This window comes from Stigmatopora argus, chromosome 3, assembly GCF_051989625.1.
Source record: "Stigmatopora argus isolate UIUO_Sarg chromosome 3, RoL_Sarg_1.0, whole genome shotgun sequence".
Taxonomy (NCBI): Eukaryota; Metazoa; Chordata; class Actinopteri; order Syngnathiformes; family Syngnathidae; genus Stigmatopora; species Stigmatopora argus.
The window spans coordinates 23,587,169-23,605,436 of NC_135389.1; the positions used below are offsets into that span (position 1 = coordinate 23,587,169).

At 44.1% G+C, this 18,268-nt stretch overlaps 2 protein-coding genes across 6 annotated transcripts in view; one reads left to right on the forward strand and one right to left on the reverse strand.

Annotated features, from left to right (window-relative positions):
- Positions 1–2,743, reverse strand: part of LOC144071828 (nucleosome assembly protein 1-like 4) — a 17,438-nt gene extending 14,695 nt beyond the window's left edge. For 4 of the 5 annotated variants that reach the window (XM_077597260.1, XM_077597262.1, XM_077597261.1 and 1 more), the window contains exons 1-4: positions 2,612–2,743; positions 2,029–2,067; positions 1,544–1,619; positions 1,309–1,453 (exon numbers count right to left, since the gene is read on the reverse strand). In XM_077597260.1, the coding sequence (XP_077453386.1) occupies positions 1,309–1,453; positions 1,544–1,619; positions 2,029–2,044 (237 nt within the window). In that variant the 5' untranslated portion in view covers positions 2,045–2,067; positions 2,612–2,743. The remainder of the gene's footprint in view (positions 1–1,308; positions 1,454–1,543; positions 1,620–2,028; positions 2,068–2,611) is intronic. The other variant, XM_077597263.1, reaches the window with a different exon arrangement.
- Positions 2,744–11,455: 8,712 nt separating this feature from the next.
- th (tyrosine hydroxylase) lies at positions 11,456–17,086 on the forward strand. The gene is made up of 13 exons (XM_077597265.1): positions 11,456–11,607; positions 12,384–12,590; positions 12,669–12,834; positions 12,934–13,022; positions 13,100–13,167; positions 13,244–13,294; positions 13,361–13,506; positions 14,801–14,936; positions 15,076–15,145; positions 15,687–15,743; positions 15,818–15,913; positions 15,995–16,128; positions 16,383–17,086. Exons 1-13 carry the CDS (start codon positions 11,524–11,526, stop codon positions 16,540–16,542), a joined length of 1,464 nt encoding a protein of 487 aa, XP_077453391.1. The 5' UTR covers positions 11,456–11,523; the 3' UTR covers positions 16,543–17,086.
- The last annotated feature ends 1,182 nt before the right edge of the window (positions 17,087–18,268 follow it).

Sequence of the window (18,268 nt, forward strand, 5' to 3'; positions counted from 1 at the left end):
CGGCAGCTGCCATCACGTTTTAGGGCGCAGCCCACCCAGCTGGCTTCAGACCCGACGGACTCCACCAGCAACTCGAGCCACCTCATTGCGTAGCGCTCGCTAACCCACTGACCCCATGGCTCAATGTCCAATCCAATTTGAGAGCCACGCTTTCCCTTTAAAATGCATTGGATGTCAACTCGCGAAAACAGTCATTATTCCCTCACATTTTTTCTTTTTAAAAGGGCTCTGTATACAGTCATACCTCGTCATACGACCGCTCGTCATACGATATTCTCGTTTTACGACGGAAATTTCGATGGAATAATTCGCCCGAGATGTGATCAAAATTTGGTGATGCGACCAAGCCAGGTGGCCATGGCACTGTCTTTTTTTGCATCTCTTTCGTGTATAACAATACACTGCACTGGGCGGACTTTGCATTTCCACACCCGTTTTCCCCCCCACTTTTGGTCTAGCAGGTACATACCAGGTAAACAACAATGGATGGGCAGAGTTTTGCAAAGAAAAGAACTGGAATATAATATACACTCGGTAATCGGACACGGGGCCAAACAACTCTCGATGCGTTCGTTTTGAAGGCTCCGGCGGAACGTGCGGGTGGGGTCTATCCGTAGAACCAAGGTCAAAAAGATTCAAACAAAATTAGAATTCAGTTGTGTGAAGTTACATTAAACGTTGAGTATTTGTACATATTAATCCAAGTTCATTTAAATTTGTATGTTCGTTTACGAGTGCCGTGGATAAAGTCCCCCCCCCCCCCCCCCCCAAACACCTCCCCCCGCCTCCGTTTGGATGTTGCTGTCTATATCCCCGGCGAAATGCGTCTAATTTTACTTCTATTAAACACATTTTATTACTATTAAACCACTCGTTATTTATTACTTTGTCAATACATGGCGAATTAGAAGAAATCAAACATTTTTTCCAATCCAATATCCTGTTTTTGGTGTTTTTGTCAGAGTTTTGGAACCAATTAATTTGTTTTCCATTCATTTCAATGGGAAACGTCCGCTCGGGTTACGACAATCTCGTCATACGATCTCGGTCTCGGAACGGATTACGATCGTATGTCGAGGTACCACTGTAAAGAGGAAAAATAACCCTTTGTGTTTTTCACATTTTCACTCCATAACCGCTGGCGGTGGCCCAAACCCAAAAACAAATTAAGGGATAGCCACATCAGCGAGACATGTTTGGAATGTGAAACCACTCCATTTTAGCCCCACAAGGTCAAAGGGCAAAAATTGCAAGGGAAGCCGATCGACTAGGCGTGCGTTACCCCGGAAGTCGTAGTAGCGTGCGTACCTTGTCGTAGATTGGCCTGCAGAGGTCGGCGTACTTGCGCTCCAGTAGGTGAACTTCCTCGTAAAATTTGGCTTCGATGTTGACGCACTGCACCTGAAGCCTTTTCAAGGCATGCACTCGCCTCTTTACTGCTTTGGGAAGCACGCTGCCGAAGTATACAGGCAATAAGTGTCAAAAACCGGGCTACATTTGGCCCGGGCGCCGCTTACGGAAACGGCGGCATGAATTTCGGTACCTTTCCAACGCATGCAAGTTTGCAGTTTTGTCCGTGGGTCCGGCGGGATTCTGCAGTCCCGGCTCCCCTTTACCGGCTAAAACAACAAGAGATCCGTGATGTTAGCAAAACCCGCTCCACGGCCTGTCAAGACGGGTTTTGAAATAATTACACCCGACGAAATGACTCGGCTGGGGAGAACTCTAACCGCCCACCAATTACTTTATCCTTACTAGACGTCCAATCCATTTGAACTGGGGAGGCCTGGCAGCTGTCATATAAACAAATACAGCCCACCAACAACTATTAGTTTGCTGCCAAGCCTCCCACTTCTAACCAATGGGACCGTGAGTGCCATCGGAGCATTGGAAAAATCGGAATTTGGCTTGTTCTGGCCGACATCTTTTGTTTTGTCCGTAACAGGCGGCCTACAATTCGAACGAATTAAACGTCGATAGCATCCAATCGGTTCAAGAACATGTTGTTAGTGGAGAAGTTGAATTCACCTCTTGTGACATCCATTACAGAGTTGCTTCACCTTCTTCCTGTAAACAGAAAATAAACCCGGTCAACTAACACGAGTAGTGAGAGTGATTGAAGTCTACAAGTCCACAGGATTACTAGAATAAAATGCGGCTCGCGGAAAACGGCTACGGGAAAACATTCACGCACGCATCCGTCACGTTTGGCTCGTGCATGTGCCACAAACAAAGTAAATGGCGTTTTTTACAAAGCGGCCAAGAAGCGGCGACGTTTGACGGCGGCTCCAATGTTAGCTGACGAAGAGGCAACGTGCCGTCACCAAACATCAAGCTGTCAGAGGAGGGGGGGGGGGGGTAAAAAAAATCATTTTGTCACAATTACGGCGCAATGAACAAACGTCACCTAAACTACTCGGCGGTACAAGGGTGTCGTCACAACGTCACGGAAGCCGTGCGTGAAGAGCACGTTTGAAAAACAGCTGTTTAGCTCCTTGCTAGCCAACGTTAGCATTCCAGATGCTAAAAGTACAAGCAAACTAACTTTAGCGGCTCAGCGGAAGTTGTTTTTCGAGCGAACCAGCACCGAAAGTTCGTTACGAATACTTACCGATAAATTGGCAGGGTTGTTCTTTCCTTATTTTGGGTTTAATTTGTCAGCCTGTAGCCTGTGACGTTTTGTGAGACAAATCGCAGCCCCGAACACGTCTTGGTTACTTCTTCGGTGGGAGGAAGATGAGCACGACTGCCCCCCAGTGGCTCATATTTGTATTACGTTGCTGACCCCGATATGATGTTATTGTGTGGTTTTAATTTAATCAAAACATCGAAGGGCATATAGTTTTGAAAACATTTCTCATTAAAAAAAACTTAAATCAAAGTTTTACTTTCCTCTTATTTGTTCCTTTATGAAAAAAAGTGGGTGAAATAGTGAAACATGTAAAAAAAATAATTGGCAGGGTTGTTCTTTCCTTATTTTGGGTTTAATTTGTCAGCTTGTGACGTTTTGTGAGACAAATCGCAGCCCCGAACACGTCGCGGTTACTTCTTCGGTGGGAAGAAGATGAGCACGTCTGCCCCCAGTGGCTCATATTTGAATTACGTTGCTGACCCCGATATGATGTTATTGTGTGGTTTTAATGCAATCCAAAAAATCGAAGGGCATATAGTTTTGAAAACATCTCTCGTTCAAAATAAAAAACTTAAATCAAAGTTTATTTGTTACTTTATGAAAAAAACGGATGAAATAGTGAAAAATGTATTTAAAAAACGAACTCATTTAGTTGAGTAGTATCCTTAATATAAAAATATACGTTTTTTTTTTTACTGCCAACCTTCCCGCTTCAATGCTCAAGTCTACTAGCCAAAAGCTTCCCAGCAGAAAGATGATTGGACACCACACGATTGGATATCTCTCATCGGCAATGCTAATAAACAGAGTTAGCGAGTTAGCCAAATAACGCGCTAATCATAAATTGCTGTGAATGAGTTAGAATTGGGGTTTTTTTGTGTACATGTAGGAAATGGCATATTGAGTAAAAGGCAGTCCGGTCGCTCTCTGTTTGCTCTCAAGCGACACGGGCGCTCTTGACAGGAAGTGACAGTGGCGGAGTCCCTCAGGGTACCATTGCGGCGAGCAGGCTTTGGGCCTGTCACCGGCTGACATTTACCAGAACGCATCTGTACTCACAGAAGAAATCAAATGCGATTGTAGCATTTGGGAAACGTTCAGCGACCCAGACAAATGTACGCTAATTGCTCATTTTGGAAAATTGCGCTCTATTTATAAACCCAAGCGCTCTGGCCTGCGTACCCGGCGCCCTCGGGTCGGACCGATAACTCCAATTGGTCAAAAAGATGCTTGAGAAAGATAATGCTGCTTTTTTGGATGCTTGCATGAACTGGAAAAAATATGGATCAAAGTGTGGGGGAACTTTTTTTGAATAATAATAATAATAAACATTTCTGAGACTTGACATGGCGGTGGAGTTGATATTAGGAAGTGCTTACTTCAGTTAAGCTAAATGCGGAATTTAGGATTTTGGAAACTAAGCACAAAATAAACACTAGGGGGGGTTACTGAGGGGGTTCCAGTAGATGTAACATGAAGGCCTTCGGCTTAGTATACAATTTTGTATCCCCAAAAATGTACACGCAAGGTATAGAGCAGAGGTCGGGAACCTTTTTGACAGAGAGAGCCATAAAAAAAATCATATTTTCAGAAATCATCTTCCTGAGAGCCGTACTCAAAGTGTAAAAGTCAAAATACATGAAAAGATATGCGTTTTTAGTCATTTCACCACTTTTAAAGTACATAAAGACTGAATTCTTTTGATAACGCTGCTAATCAATGAGTATCAATGACGATATGCATGGAGAAGAGTCTAATTTAAAAAAAATAGGATTAAAAAGGCACTAGAGGTCGTGTCAAAGCCACAGTGCCGATGTAACGCGCTTCTATCGGTGTGTTTGGGACTCAGCTGTTTCCATTATTTTAGCTCACGGGTTAGCGGAGAGCCTCATGCACTCATCTAAAGAGCCGCATGTGGCTCCCGAGCCATAGGTTCCCTTCCCTTGGTATAGAGCAGGGGTCGGGAACCTTTTTGACACAGAGAGCCATAAACAATTCCTATTTTCAAATTGTATTTCTTTGAGAGCCATACTCAGAATTTTAGTGTAAAAATGTGAAAATGAGATGTGACTTTTTGGGGGTCATTTGACCACTTTTAAAGTACTGAAAGAAGTAAAAATGTGAAAATGTGAAAATGAGATGTGACTTTTTGGGGGTCATTTTACCACTTTTTAAAGTACTTAATGAAGTATTTTGACAGCACTGTTGGGCAGTTGCTAGCCAATGAAAATATGCATGCAGAAAAGTCAAATCAAAATATAATTTAAAAAAAGATGATTCAAGTTAGAGGTAGTGTCAGCGCCATAGTGCCGACGTGACGCTCCTATTGGTGCATTCGGGACTCGGCTCTGTCACCAGCCGTTTCAAAACATATTTTAGCTCACAGGTTAGCGAAGAGCCACATGCACCCATCAGAAGAGCCACATATGGCTCCCGAGCCATAGGTTCCCTACCCCTGGTATAGAGCATGTGAACAAAGGGCATCGCCACATGAATAGTACAAGAGGATTGGAGCAAGTTATTAACAAGGCAACCGTATTCCTTGGGCCGTCCATCGAGCGGCTCAGCCGGCAGACGGCGTTATCGACGCCGCCCTGCCCGCGCATCCCGCTTGCTCTATTAAGCCCGTGCGGCGCGGACGCCGACGGCGTAATCACAGCGCCGATGACAAATTTGGATCAGGCATCGATCCACGGCTCCGCCATCGTTGACGCCCTTCCTTTTGCCGTCTCACTTTCCTTCCTTTGTCTTTTTTTCACCTTTTGTCTCCTTTCTCGTCAGTTTTTTTTCTTCAAATTTCTCAGGCATTTTGTTTCCTTGTGTTTTCTTGCCTTCTGTTGGGTTTATTCTGGGATGTTAGTATATGTTCATGAAGTATTTTAATAGGTAATGAAGCTATAAATTCATTTGTGCTTTATGTTGGACCAAACAAGAGGACACTTTCCCCCCCACAGCTGCATTCGAGGCCAGTTCATTGTTTTCAGGACTATTGACTGAACAGGACACCTTGTTCCAGGCCGAAGATCTACAAGAGATTCATAAATTGCTTTGACTTGGACGCCGGCAGTTTACCGTACTTTCACTATATGGCGCATCGTATTTTTAGCCGCAGTGTCAGTAACGAGTGCTATTTCTGTATTTTAAATACACAAAGGACGCACCATTTTTTTAGACGCATATATGTTATATATTATATATGAATATCTAACCGCGATAGCGCTGGCTACCAGAAGCAGCCCCACCCAGACTCTTTTTCCGGTTTCTGGTGCGCAGTGACTGCTGGGATATATAGTCCTTGCACGCTACACCCACACGCTAAAAACACGTTTTTAAAAAGGCAACGGAAGCAAAACTGGGGAAAAAAGGTGTGGTCTCGGGGGGTTTAGGAGCAAAATCTGCACCCAGTCGGCCCTTTCTGGAATGACTTTGACGCTCAAAGGTGAGCAAAATCCCTTGCGCAAATAAAAGAAAAGCAGAGGACGGCAAACAATAGCCCAGCTGCTGTCGTTAGCTGCAATTAACGCGCCTGCAATTACGTGGGCAAAAGCGTGCGTGCGTGCGTGCGTGCCTAATAGCCAGCGCTCGCCGTTTCAAAATATCACGGAATTCGGCGGATAAACACGGGAACCAAACGCCGTTTTCGCAGTTAGCGCCAACGCTAGCCTTGGGGATTGAAGTCAACGGCCGCGTTGGACGGCGATAGACGTCCCTCCCATTTGGAACGGCAACGACGAAGCTTGGCCTTTTCTCAGCGGCCATTTTTTTTGCCTTTCTTTGCGTACGCGCTAGCCTTTGACCACGTGGGGTGTCGCGTTTAATCGTTTTATCTCCCGCCCCCGTACACGAATCTTCTACAGCGGTCAGGGAATCGGGTTAAGTTGCCGAGCTTGAAGCGCGATGGGGAATAAACCCCCCCCTAAAAACACCCCCCACCTTCTCGCTCAAACGACATTTGGAGCCGAAGAAGAATGTTCATTTAGCTTCCCCCTTTCATCAATTCCACTTCAAAATACTGCTTTGATTTGATCTGACAAAGCCGCCAAATTCACAACACGGCCAGGATTTGCGTGGCGAGAAGGGTTCGTTCCACGGCTAGCGTTGACGGCGGTAAACGTCCAACTGGCGGGAAGCGAGAGGGCCGGCGTCGGCGGTTAGTTCCCGTCTGAGTCAAAGACCTCGCCCCGGTTTGCCAAGCGAAGTTTCGGCGCCTTCTTCGAATCCAATGATTGACAGCTGTCCCTCGGTGGGAGTGAGTCATTTAATTTCTCCGAATAAAGGACGTGTCACTCAGGAAATGGGTCGGCATACTCCCTGAATTTCAGATTGACTCATTTTCTTTTCGGGCGAATAAAACGTATCAGCGGGTGAATCGGCAGCCTTCACTTCTCTAATAGTAGTAGTAGAGTCAAAAAGCAGATGATTAGCATCAAATCCATTCCACATACTAGTTAGTCCTGATAGATTTATTATTAATACACTTGAATCAAAACAGGGAGGGAGACATCATTAACATACACTGGCTACAACTTGCAAGGAAAATCACTCCCGACTCGCCTTCGTCCAGGATGATTCTAAAGAAAGGGCATCTTCCTCTGTCCATTTAGTCAGCGCATAATCAAAACATTTAAGGTCATCCGATTCATATTAGATCGGAAACCAAAACAACTGCGTGAGAATTTGTACGAATACGCTTTATAAGGTAAACAGAGCGACCATATTTTTAAACAATAATGCGAGTATTTTCAGAAGTTGATCCGATTATCGCCATCTGCCGGAATCCAAGTCAAAGCATTTAAGAAGCGACGTCGTCAGTCAGTCGGTCTTAACAAGTTCTCCAACAAAAAACAATCAAAGTCCAGGAAATTTGGAGCTTTTCTTTGACCTAATAATTAATAGGGCATTAAGTAGGACTAAATAGTCATTCGTAGTTTGTATTTAGGGAATTTGAGCAACCATTTAAATGGTAATTACCAATAACCTTCCGGGCGACCAAAAGACCGGCGACCAAAAGCTCGGCGACCAATCGACCGTGTACCGCTTTAAAAGATGACGTAAAGCGAAAGCCCATCGACAATGAGAAGCTCGTGCATTTGTTTCGTAAAATTAGCTTATTTTCTATTTCATTGCCGATTGAACACCCTCTGTTTTGTTTCCACGGGAAGTCCGAGACCACGTAAAGACCTTGAGAGTTTGTCCGGCGTTTCGTGCGTTCGTTCGACACTTCCTCCCTGACGCGGATACACATTTTTACGGTATTTTGGACTAAGAGATTGTATTTTGGCCGTCGATCAATTTGAGACACGGCCGGCCGGCCAGCCACAGGTGCGCCACCCTCCCTCGCCTGGTCCCGTTAGCGTTGGCTAATGGCAGCTCACACGCGCCATTTAGCATCCGTCTCCCGATGACACGCGTCGACGCCAGCGCCGTGAGTCATTGGCTTTCACAGCTGCATCGGGACAAATGCGGACGCAATTACACTCTTCCACCTTTTTTTCCGCAGAACGTGACACATCACGACAAACGCGGAAAGACGCGACACCGGCGAGAAGTTCAAAGTTGGATTGTTGCCGAGCAAAGCTCCCCCTACGTGGAAAATTCCTCTTTTTTTCTTGGTTTCGGCGCTTCGTACGGCGCCACGCTCGGCCCATTCCGACTTGCGAACGTTCCAAAAACGGATTGGTCGATTTCGCTCTCAACAACAAAAATGCCAACGTGTTGTCAACAAACAGCAGGAGCTAGCCAGGGCTAGCAGGAGCTAGCAGGAGCTAGCATTAACTATCGTATTGACGGAGAACATATGGACGGAGCCCGTTGTCCACAAACATGCATTCTTTGACAAAGAAAATGAGTGGACACCAAGTACGTGTTGACGAAACTTGCGCGGTGACAAACGACAACGTGTAAATTGGGAAAAACGGATTGAAAGAAAACAGCGGGAGCTAGCTAGCGTGAACTAGCAAGTTGACAACAGACGTGTAAAGTGGCGTATCGACAATAATCACATTGACAACAAACGGCAAAAGCTAGCGAAGCGGATGCAAAGATTGAAGTAAAGTTTACTAGAAAAGGTTCCTCCAAAGCTAAAGATGCATGCAAATGTCACTAAATTGCTTTCTAAGTGATGTATTGATGCGTCCACACTTGACTTGATTGATTTGTTTCACCAGTGAGGAAAAGGTCACATCCCATACATAGGTGTATGTACACGTATGTGTATATAGATACTTCAGAGACACACTTATTTATATATTTATTCATGTATTTATTTATTAACTTACTTATTACCTATCTATTTATGTCTAAAATGGGTTAGGGTTTAGCAAAACGTGATTTTAAAGGGGAATTTATTTATTTACAGGCCATCACGTTTTGCTATAAAGACAGCCAGGCCATTTAGCAATATTATGCAATACATCAAAAATCTGAGCTGGACACATAATGTTTTTAGTATCTAGTTCTTTCTTGTTATGTCTAATTATTTGTAATTGTTGATCATGATTGTCAAACATGAACTTTGTTACGTCATTGTATATATTGACCTACTTATTACCTATCTATTACCTATCTATTTATGTCTAAAATGCCTTTCCTATTCCTGCATCCTCACCCTCTTGCCACTGGAACAACGAAATTTCCCGAATACGGGATGAATAAAGTTATCCAATCCAATCCAATATCAGGCTTGAGTTATTTCTTACCTTTCTGCTTCATTAATCAAACATGCCAACCACTAATAACCAACTTTTCCTTCCGTGCTAGAATATGCTCATACTTTTACGAAAATAGTACAGTGGGTATTATTCTACTTTTTTTTTTTTAGAAGGCAGTTTTCTTGTAGTAATTTCTTCTCTTTTTTAGAAGGCAGTTTTCTTGTAGTAATTTCTTCTCAGTTGTCATTTCTTTGGATTTGGAGCTATTTACAGGCCATTTCCTTTTGATTCGGCTCACATTTTAGGTTGTTTGTGTCACTTCCTGTTGATCATATGTTGATGGATCATCTGGGCAAAAAATAAAAATGAATGTAATCTTCAGTCATTTTTGATAAGTGAGTGAATCATTTTTTTAAAAAAAAGTGGTGATATATGTGGATGTTTGTTTTTCCAGGTGTCTTTGTCGTAATAAAAAGGAAATCACTCCAACAAATCAATACAAGTCACCCAAGATGAGTCAAAAGTGACCTAAAATAAACAGGAAGTTAACTGGAATGAGCTGAAAATTTGTAGGAAGCCACCCAGAAAGGCCCCAAAATGGCTGTGCGTTGAGAGACGTGCATTTTGGCGCCATTGCCGGCAGAAGTCGTGGTGTCACGTCGGACATATTGTCCTGTAGCTGCCCCGCGGCAATGACACGCAAGATCTGTGGATGGAGAGACTCCCAATTAGATTTACCTTTCCTTAATGGGGCCGTGTCGTCCAGCGGCGGGCGGCGGGCGGCCCGGAGCCACCTGCTCGCTCGCTTGCTTACCTTTAGATACATTTATTTCTTTTTTTGCTCTTTTACAGATGCTACAGATTTGTACTCTTTTCCCCTTGTCAACCAGATACACACAAAAAAAAGATGCCACATTTCAAGAAAGATGAAAACAGAGAAAGGCCGTGTTGGGTTTATTCTAGGATGTTTCTATATGTTTTGTAAGCATTTTTAATAGGTAATAAAGCTATAAATTAATTTATAGCTTTATGTTGGACCAAACAAGAGGACATTTTCCCCCACGGCTGCTTTCGAAGCCAGTTCATTGTTTTCAGCAGTGGCGCTCCGTGCATTTTCTCATAGCGCCTTCAATAAATCAATCCAACCCTCAAAAACTATTTTATGGCTATAAAACCTCAACTGCAGCGACAGCTGCAACAGATTAAAAAAAAATCAATAAATCAATGCACAAAAATGGGGTAAAATCCACTTCTTAGCAGCATTTAATGATTAAATACAAATACTGGAGCTTTTCAGACATTAACATGGCAATGACGTATATCTCCGCCTGCGACAAGGCATTGTGGTGTTGCCAACTCGAAATCTGATTGTTTAAAGCAACAGTCTTATCGACGCTTGTTTAATGCAGCAGAGCCTGCAGAACTGATTGTGAAGGCCTTGAGGCAGATTTCTGACCCTGGCAACAAAATAATGGCTGAAATGTGATTGGTTAAATGCTTCAATATGAAAACACACCTCTGGAAGCAGTGCAAACAGGGGGGAAAGCAATGAAAGGAAGCTAACAGACAATTTGGAAAAAAGTATTGATGGACAAAATATAATATGTGATTCAGATATTTCTTAGGCCAGCAGAGAAGGACATGAAGGCCCTGACAGCCCGCCACTGGTGTATACCATACATGCATATACACACATTGATATGAAACATATAGAGTACATGGCTCCCTCTATCACGTAATGTTACTCACTTTTCTACCTCATTTCATCGTTATGCTGAATCATTTTTCAGGCTATATTTATAATATGTGCACTTTAAGGTGGAGCTTTAAATCTCTTTGTACTTGTAGAATGACAATAAAGGCCTTCCATTTATACACAAAGTAAGTATATAAACATTCATCAATATTTGTATGTATATACACACAGCCCCGCCCATTTTTCGAGTGGCTTATCCTCACAAGGGTCGCCGTCTTGGCGACCCCGGAATTGAAATGGATCCCGATCCATCCTCCTTCCTCGATATTTATCTGGAACTGATGTAAGTGAGAAAAGTATCGGATCCGCCTTGATGGATGAGCGTAGAAATGACTGGCCTCTGACGTCAGAGAGCGCCAAGAAACGAGCGTATAAAAAGACGCAAGCGCGCGTCCTGCAGCCACAAAAAGAGAGGAACAGCCGCATCGAGCAGCTCTCAGAAAAATCCGCCAGGGAGAAAAAAGAAGAAGCGAAACGACCCCGAGATGCCACTTTCCAGCAGTTCCACGTCCTCGTCCAAAAGCGTCCGCAGAGCCGCTTCCGAGTTGGAACGCTCCGACTCCATCACGGTAGGATCTTTTACAGCAAAAATGCGCACCTGTTCAATTTCGGCATTTTCAAATAGGGAGTTTTTATTTGATTCTCTAGAACAGGGGTCGGGAACCTTTTTTGACAAAGAGAGCCACAAACAATTCATATTTTCCAATGTTATTCCTTGTGAGCCATACTACCAATTTAAAAGTCAAAATACAGACATGTAAACGAGTGCCTTTTCAATTTTTTTTTTTGTAATTTCACCACTTTTAAAGTGGAAAAAAAATGAATATTTTTGAAAAGATTCTTATGCTGTTGCTCATCAATGAGAGGATGCATTCCAGAAGAGTCTACTGCCAAAAAAATGAAGATTAAAGCAAAAAAATGAAGATATAAGCAAAAAAATGAAGATATAAGCAAAAAAATGAAGATTAAAGCAAAAAATGAAGATTAAAGCAAAAGAATGAAGATTAAAGCAAAAAAAAATGAAGATTAAAGCAAAAAAAATGAAGATTAAAGCAAAAAAAATGAAGATTAAAGCAAAAAAAAAAGAAGATTAAAGCAAAAAAAATGAAGATTAAAGCAAAAAAATTAAGATAAGCAAAAAAATAAAGGTTAAAGCAGTTCTAAATGTAATATCTCAGTTCTGTCAACAGCGATTTCCATATTTTAGCTCACAGGTTAGCAAAGAGCCAGATGCACCCATCAAAAGAGCCACATCTGGCTCCTGAGCCATAGGTTCCCTACCCCTGCTCTAGAAGACTATTTGATATTTTTTTGAATTTTTTATTTTATTTTGACGCGCTCGCAGTCCCAACGCTTCCCCGGAAGACGTCGCAGTCTAATCGACGACGCGCGCAAGGAACGCGAAGCGGCCGCCGCCGTCGCCGCCGTCGCTGCCGAAGCCGGCGAGCAGATCGTTTTCGAGGAGGAAGACGGCAGAGCCCTCGTCAACCTCTTCTTCACTTTGGACGGCGACAAGACGCACTTGTTGTCCAGGACGCTCAAAGTCTTTGAGGTGGGTAGCTCGTCAACATTTTCCTTATTACATGACTTTTTGTATTTTTGACGATTGCGGAATGCGTTCCATGTCTAGACTTTCGAAGCCAAAATCCACCACCTGGAGACGCGCAAGTCCAAGGACGACACGCAGTCTTTGGAGTACTTTGTGCGCTGCGAGGCGCCTCTTTCGGACGTGGCCACGCTCGTCGCTTCCGTCAAGAGGAACGCCCAACGCGTCAAGACTAGCGAGGAAGTCAAATGTGAGAGAGTGGTCGCCACCACCGCCGTTCCGGTCGTCTGACTCGTCGCTTGAAACGGGGTTCCTCACGCGTATGGTCTTTTGTGTTTTTCCCTTCCAGTTCACTGGTTTCCCAAGAAAATCTCTGACTTGGACAAATGCCACCATCTGATCACCAAATACAACCCGGACTTGGACCCCGAGCACCCCGTGAGTAAGCCGCTCCGGCAAAACGCGGATGGGGCTCGTTCGCGAAAAAGACAGTGACGTAGGGAATGCAAAAACAGGGCTTCACGGATCCCGTTTACCGCGAGAGGAGACAAATCGTGGCCGACATCGCCTTTGGATACAGACAGTAAGTGACGAGGGCGGCATGCCCACTCCATTGCCCGCCCACCTCAACTTGCTTACGCCCCTCCCCCTTTCCGCAGCGGCGATTCCATCCCCAGGGTGGAATACACGGACAGCGAGATCGCCACTTGGTGAGACGTCCGCCAAAAGCCCGGACCCAAAACTTTGCTTTGCTAACGTTTGTGTGCCGGCAACAGGAGGGAAGTCTACCTGACGCTGCGAGACTTGTACTCCAGCCACGCCTGCAGCGAATACCTGGACTCCTTACGGTTGCTGGAAAAGCATTGCGGCTACGGACCGGACAGCGTCCCGCAGCTGGAAGACGTCTCGCGCTTCCTCAAAGGTAGCTGATAGGTTTATTATTAATACACTTGAATCAAAACAGGGAGACATCATTAACATACACTGGCTACAACTTGCAAGGAAAATCACTCCCGACTCGCCCTCGTCCAGGAGGATTCTAAAGAAACGGCATCCTCCTCTGTCCATTTAGTCGCGCCATACTCAAAACATTTAATGTAATCTGATTCAAACAATTGCATAAGCTAACCGAATAACACCATTAAGGTCAAAAAACAACTGCCACAACGATCTCATATTAGATCGGAACCAAAAATACCTGCGTAAGAATTTGCAGTATAAGCTATAAGCATAATAATTTCTTTGTAAGCTACCGTATTTTCACGACTATAAGGCGCACATAAAAGTCTTAAAATGTCTCCCAAATAGACAGGGCGCCTAATAATCCAGTGCGCTTTATATATGGACCAATACTAAAATTGTTATCACGATAAAATCAAATGAATCAGTTGATAAGGTACACCGACTCTACTATTTTCCCATAGACAAAGTACGGCGCAGTGACTGCTGGGATATGTAGTAGTTCTTTTGTCAATACACCCAATGGATTGTGGCCTGTATACATCGACATCAATACAGCTTGCCGTTGGAAAAGTTACGCTAGCTACCAGCTAGCTACTATTTACGAATGGATTGTGGCCTGTATACATCGACATCAATACAGCTTGCCGTTGGAAAAGTTACGCTAGTTACCAGCTAGCTACTATTGAATGGATTATGGCCGCCTGGATGAACGTATAAAACTCAGCGTTTTCGATGACTAATTTGGACAAGTAAGCATACAATGTGACCCGAGCGGATCGGAAACCAAAACAACTGCGTAAGAATTTGCACGAATACGCATAATAATGTCTTTATAAGGTAAACAGAGCCACCGTATTTTTAAACAATAATGCGAGTATTTTCGTAAGTTCATTCGATGATCGCCATCTGCCGGAATCTAAGTCAAAGCAATTCAAGAGTCCCTGGTAGATCTTCATTGCTAACTCAGATCAACAGTCTCGGCCTGGAACATAGTGTCCTGTTCGGTCAATAGTCCTGAAAACAATGAACTGGCCTCGAAAGCAGCTGTGGGGGGAAAGTGTCCTCTTGTTTGGTCTCAACATAAAGCACAAGTTAATTTATAGCTTCATTACCTATTAAAATGCTTAATGAACATATAGTAACATCGCAGAATAAACCCAACAGTAGTGAAGACGGACGGAGGGGCATATCGTGGCCCGTGACGTCCCTCCGTGAGCTTGATTGACCCTTTTTTTTGGTGGCGGCGGTAACAGAACGCAGCGGCTTCGTGCTGCGTCCGGTCGCCGGTCTGCTCTCGGCGCGGGACTTCCTGGCCAGTCTGGCTTTCCGGGCCTTTCAGTGCACGCAGTACATTCGCCACGGATCGTCGCCCATGCATTCCCCGGAGCCGTGAGTACACGGAAGTCAATGTATTTATGAATGTAAAAAAAAATGTCAACACATTTTCACGGAAAGAGAATTTTCCACTATGGTTTCGGTTGGCTTCTGTCAATGGGAAGAAGGCTAAGCACCCCGTTTGTCTTTCCAGGGACTGCATCCACGAGCTTTTGGGCCACGTTCCAATGCTGGCGGACCCCACCTTTGCGCAGTTTTCCCAGGTGAGACTTTCAGTACATTCGGGGCTCACTTCCTACATATTTTGCATCATTTCCTGTTGCTTTTAAGGCATTTCTGGGTCACTTCCTGTTGATGCGTCGTTTCCTGCTGATTGCATCCCATTGATTTCACTTTCTGTTGGTTTTGGGGCACTTGCAGGTCACCGTCCATCATTTTGGGACCTCGTTGGGCCACTTCCTGTTAATTTCAGGGAATTTCTGGCTCACTTCCTGTTGTTGCGTCTTTTCCTGCTGATTGCTTCCCATTGATTTGGCTTTCTGTTGGTTTTGGGGCACCTGCAGGTCATCGTCCATCATTTTGGTGCATTCTGGGGCCACTTATTGTTAATTTCAGGGAATTTCTGGCTCACTTGCTGATATTTTGGGGGCAACTCATGGGTCGCTCACCGACAACCCCGGAGCATTCATGTAGAATTTGACGCCACTCCCACGTAAACCGACGGGCTAGCATTGACGGCGCTAGACGTCCACGCAAACGGATTGGACTCGCCGAGACCTGATCGTATCTTTTGTTTTCCCGTAGAACCTGGGCTTGGCGTCCCTCGGAGCTTCGGAAGAGGATATCGAGAAACTATCCACGGTAAGATTGCCATTGTAAACGTTCGCCATTGCAAATGTATTCCGCATTCTGACGGGAGCGTTTTGGCGTGCCAGCTCTACTGGTTCACCGTGGAGTACGGCTTGTGCAAGCAAAATGGCGAAGTGCGAGCCTACGGCGCCGGCCTACTTTCTTCTTACGGAGAACTCCTGGTTGGTTTTCAGCTTAATTTGATGTCAATTATCGAGTGTAGTGATAAATGAATTCAACTTGCGATCTCCCCCGGCCGACAGCACTCGCTGTCCGACGAACCCGAGATCAGGGAGTTCCAGCCGGAAGCGGCGGCGGCGCAGCCCTACCAGGACCAGACCTACCAGCCCGTCTATTTTGTTTCCGAGAGTTTCGCGGACGCAAAAGAGAAATTTCGGTACGTACGAGAGCCGGGGGAAAAGCCGGCAAAAAAAAAATGATTGCAAAACACTGTGGGAAAGATTCACAAAAGTTTGATTTAATATTAATCATTGTCATTTAGCTTTAAAAAAATGCGTTGTATGTATATTTGTGTTAATCTAATAATATTTTGACATTTAATTGACCGTTTTCGCCCGTTAATCGCATAAACCAAGAAAACTGAGAAGGACTTTGGCCCTAAGTGGGAGCGTCTTCTTTATCTTCCGCCAGGACGTTCATGGCGGGGATCCGCCGGCCCTTCTCCATCAAGTTTGACCCGTACACCTGCAGCGTGGAGGTCCTGGACGACCCAGGCAAGATTCAAGGAGGCCTGGAAAAGCTCAAGGACGAGTTAAAGACGCTGAGCGACGCGCTCGCCGTTTTGTCCTGAAAAGTGGCTTTGCTTACTCAAAATGGCCGACAATTCACTCTTTCGCTGCCGCCCGCCAGGTCCCGTCTAAAAAATAATAATAATAATAATAATAATCCGGGGTGACTTCCTGTCAAGTTATGGGCCATTCCTAAATCAATTCCTGTAGATTTTGGATGACTTGGTGTTAATTTAGGTGCTGATTTTAGCTCGCTTCCTATTCGTTTTGGGGCATTTACCAGTTCACTAGTAGACGTCCAAAATCGTTGGATGTGGGGGGTTGGCAGCGAACGAGGAAGGTCAATAGCAAACGACCAGTTCCCCAAAAAATAAACGGAACTGTCAAATACAAAAATGAATTTAAAAAATGTCAAAAAAAGTGCCCAAGAGATAAAATATGGTGCATATTTCAATGGAGATTGTACAGTCTATAGAAATGTGCTGTCATCTGTCTGTCAAATGCTGGATGGGAGTCATATTATATTTTGCTTACATCATTTCTCTTCATGTATTTTTCATTTGATCTTTCGACACATTGTTTCAAAAATAAAAAATATGGAACGTTCATATGAGGAGCTGATTTATTAATAATTTAAAAAACAATTACATAGGTATTGAGATGACGAGTATTTATTCACGCATGCATAAAATGAAAATAGACATTCATACAGTAAACATGAACTAAATACCTTTTTAAAAATTAAATGATGAAAATATTTGAGCAATAAAACAATTGAAACTCGCTGCCACGAAAAATGACATTTAAGGGCACACTTTCACGGATTTTCCACACTATTCAATGATGAAATATTGCTAAATATCTTACACTCACGACGTTAGAATCTAAACTGGCGATTGAAAATGGAATAATTTATCACCTCCAATTCAAGCCGGAACCTTTTAACGGTGCGCTTTTGGCAACGCTGGCTAAAGCCTCGATTGCCATTTTACTATTAGCTACAGTAGCTAGCCCGCATGCTAACCATCGAACGCCGCTAGCATTAACTGAAGTTCAAAAAACAACAACTACAACAACAAGCCACCTCATTGGTCACACGTCATTTGTTACTTCCGTGTGGAAGACTAGATTTGAATCAAAACAATAGAATAGACTACTTACCCCTGCTACTTCCGGGTATACGTCCCAATTACTTGACAATTCATCCTTCGGCCGGACGGGAAGAAAATAGACGAGGGTAGCTAAGCTAGCTAGCCCGCATGCTAACCGTCAAACGCCGGTATATTTTACAGCAGTTGAGCTAACAAAACAAAACCCTCATTTGTCACTTGGTCAAAGCGGAAAATAAAGTCGTTATGGAGTCTTTTATTGGCAGTGTTGGGTGTTGTTCCAACTTCCTACCCGACACTTAACCATTGCTAAAACTTAACGCAACGGCTAAAACTATGTCTTATCTTGTCCAACACCATTTAAAAACATAAAAACAACTAAAAGGCTAGCCGCCACTGTCATGCAACTAAACGAAAGTGGGCGAAAACGCCGTACGTTTGTGTCGACACTCGGCCGTAGTACTCTAGTATTCCTGGCCAACGGCGAAATGGATTATATACTGATTAAAACGGTTTTTGTGGCACTTTTGGGGGTTCATTCATGGGTGGCAGCTCATCTAAGTTCCATCTCTCCAATTGCGTAAAGTACCACCCACTTCCCACGTGATATGGGCCCTTTAAACAAAACGCTTGCACTTTAACATCCACCCACAGGAGGGCGCTGTCAAGCCATTTTAAA

What these genes read in the sequence shown, in the direction of transcription:
- th (XM_077597265.1), top strand. Translation starts at nt 11,524, where the DNA reads ATGCCACTTTCCAGCAGTTCCACGTCCTCGTCCAAAAGCGTCCGCAGA. An exon ending in CCCATGCATTCCCCGGAGCC is followed by an intron (nt 14,937 to 15,075) that starts GTGAGTACACGG and finishes TTGTCTTTCCAG; the next exon opens with GGACTGCATCCACGAGCTTT. An exon ending in CCTTTGCGCAGTTTTCCCAG is followed by an intron (nt 15,146 to 15,686) that starts GTGAGACTTTCA and finishes GTTTTCCCGTAG; the next exon opens with AACCTGGGCTTGGCGTCCCT.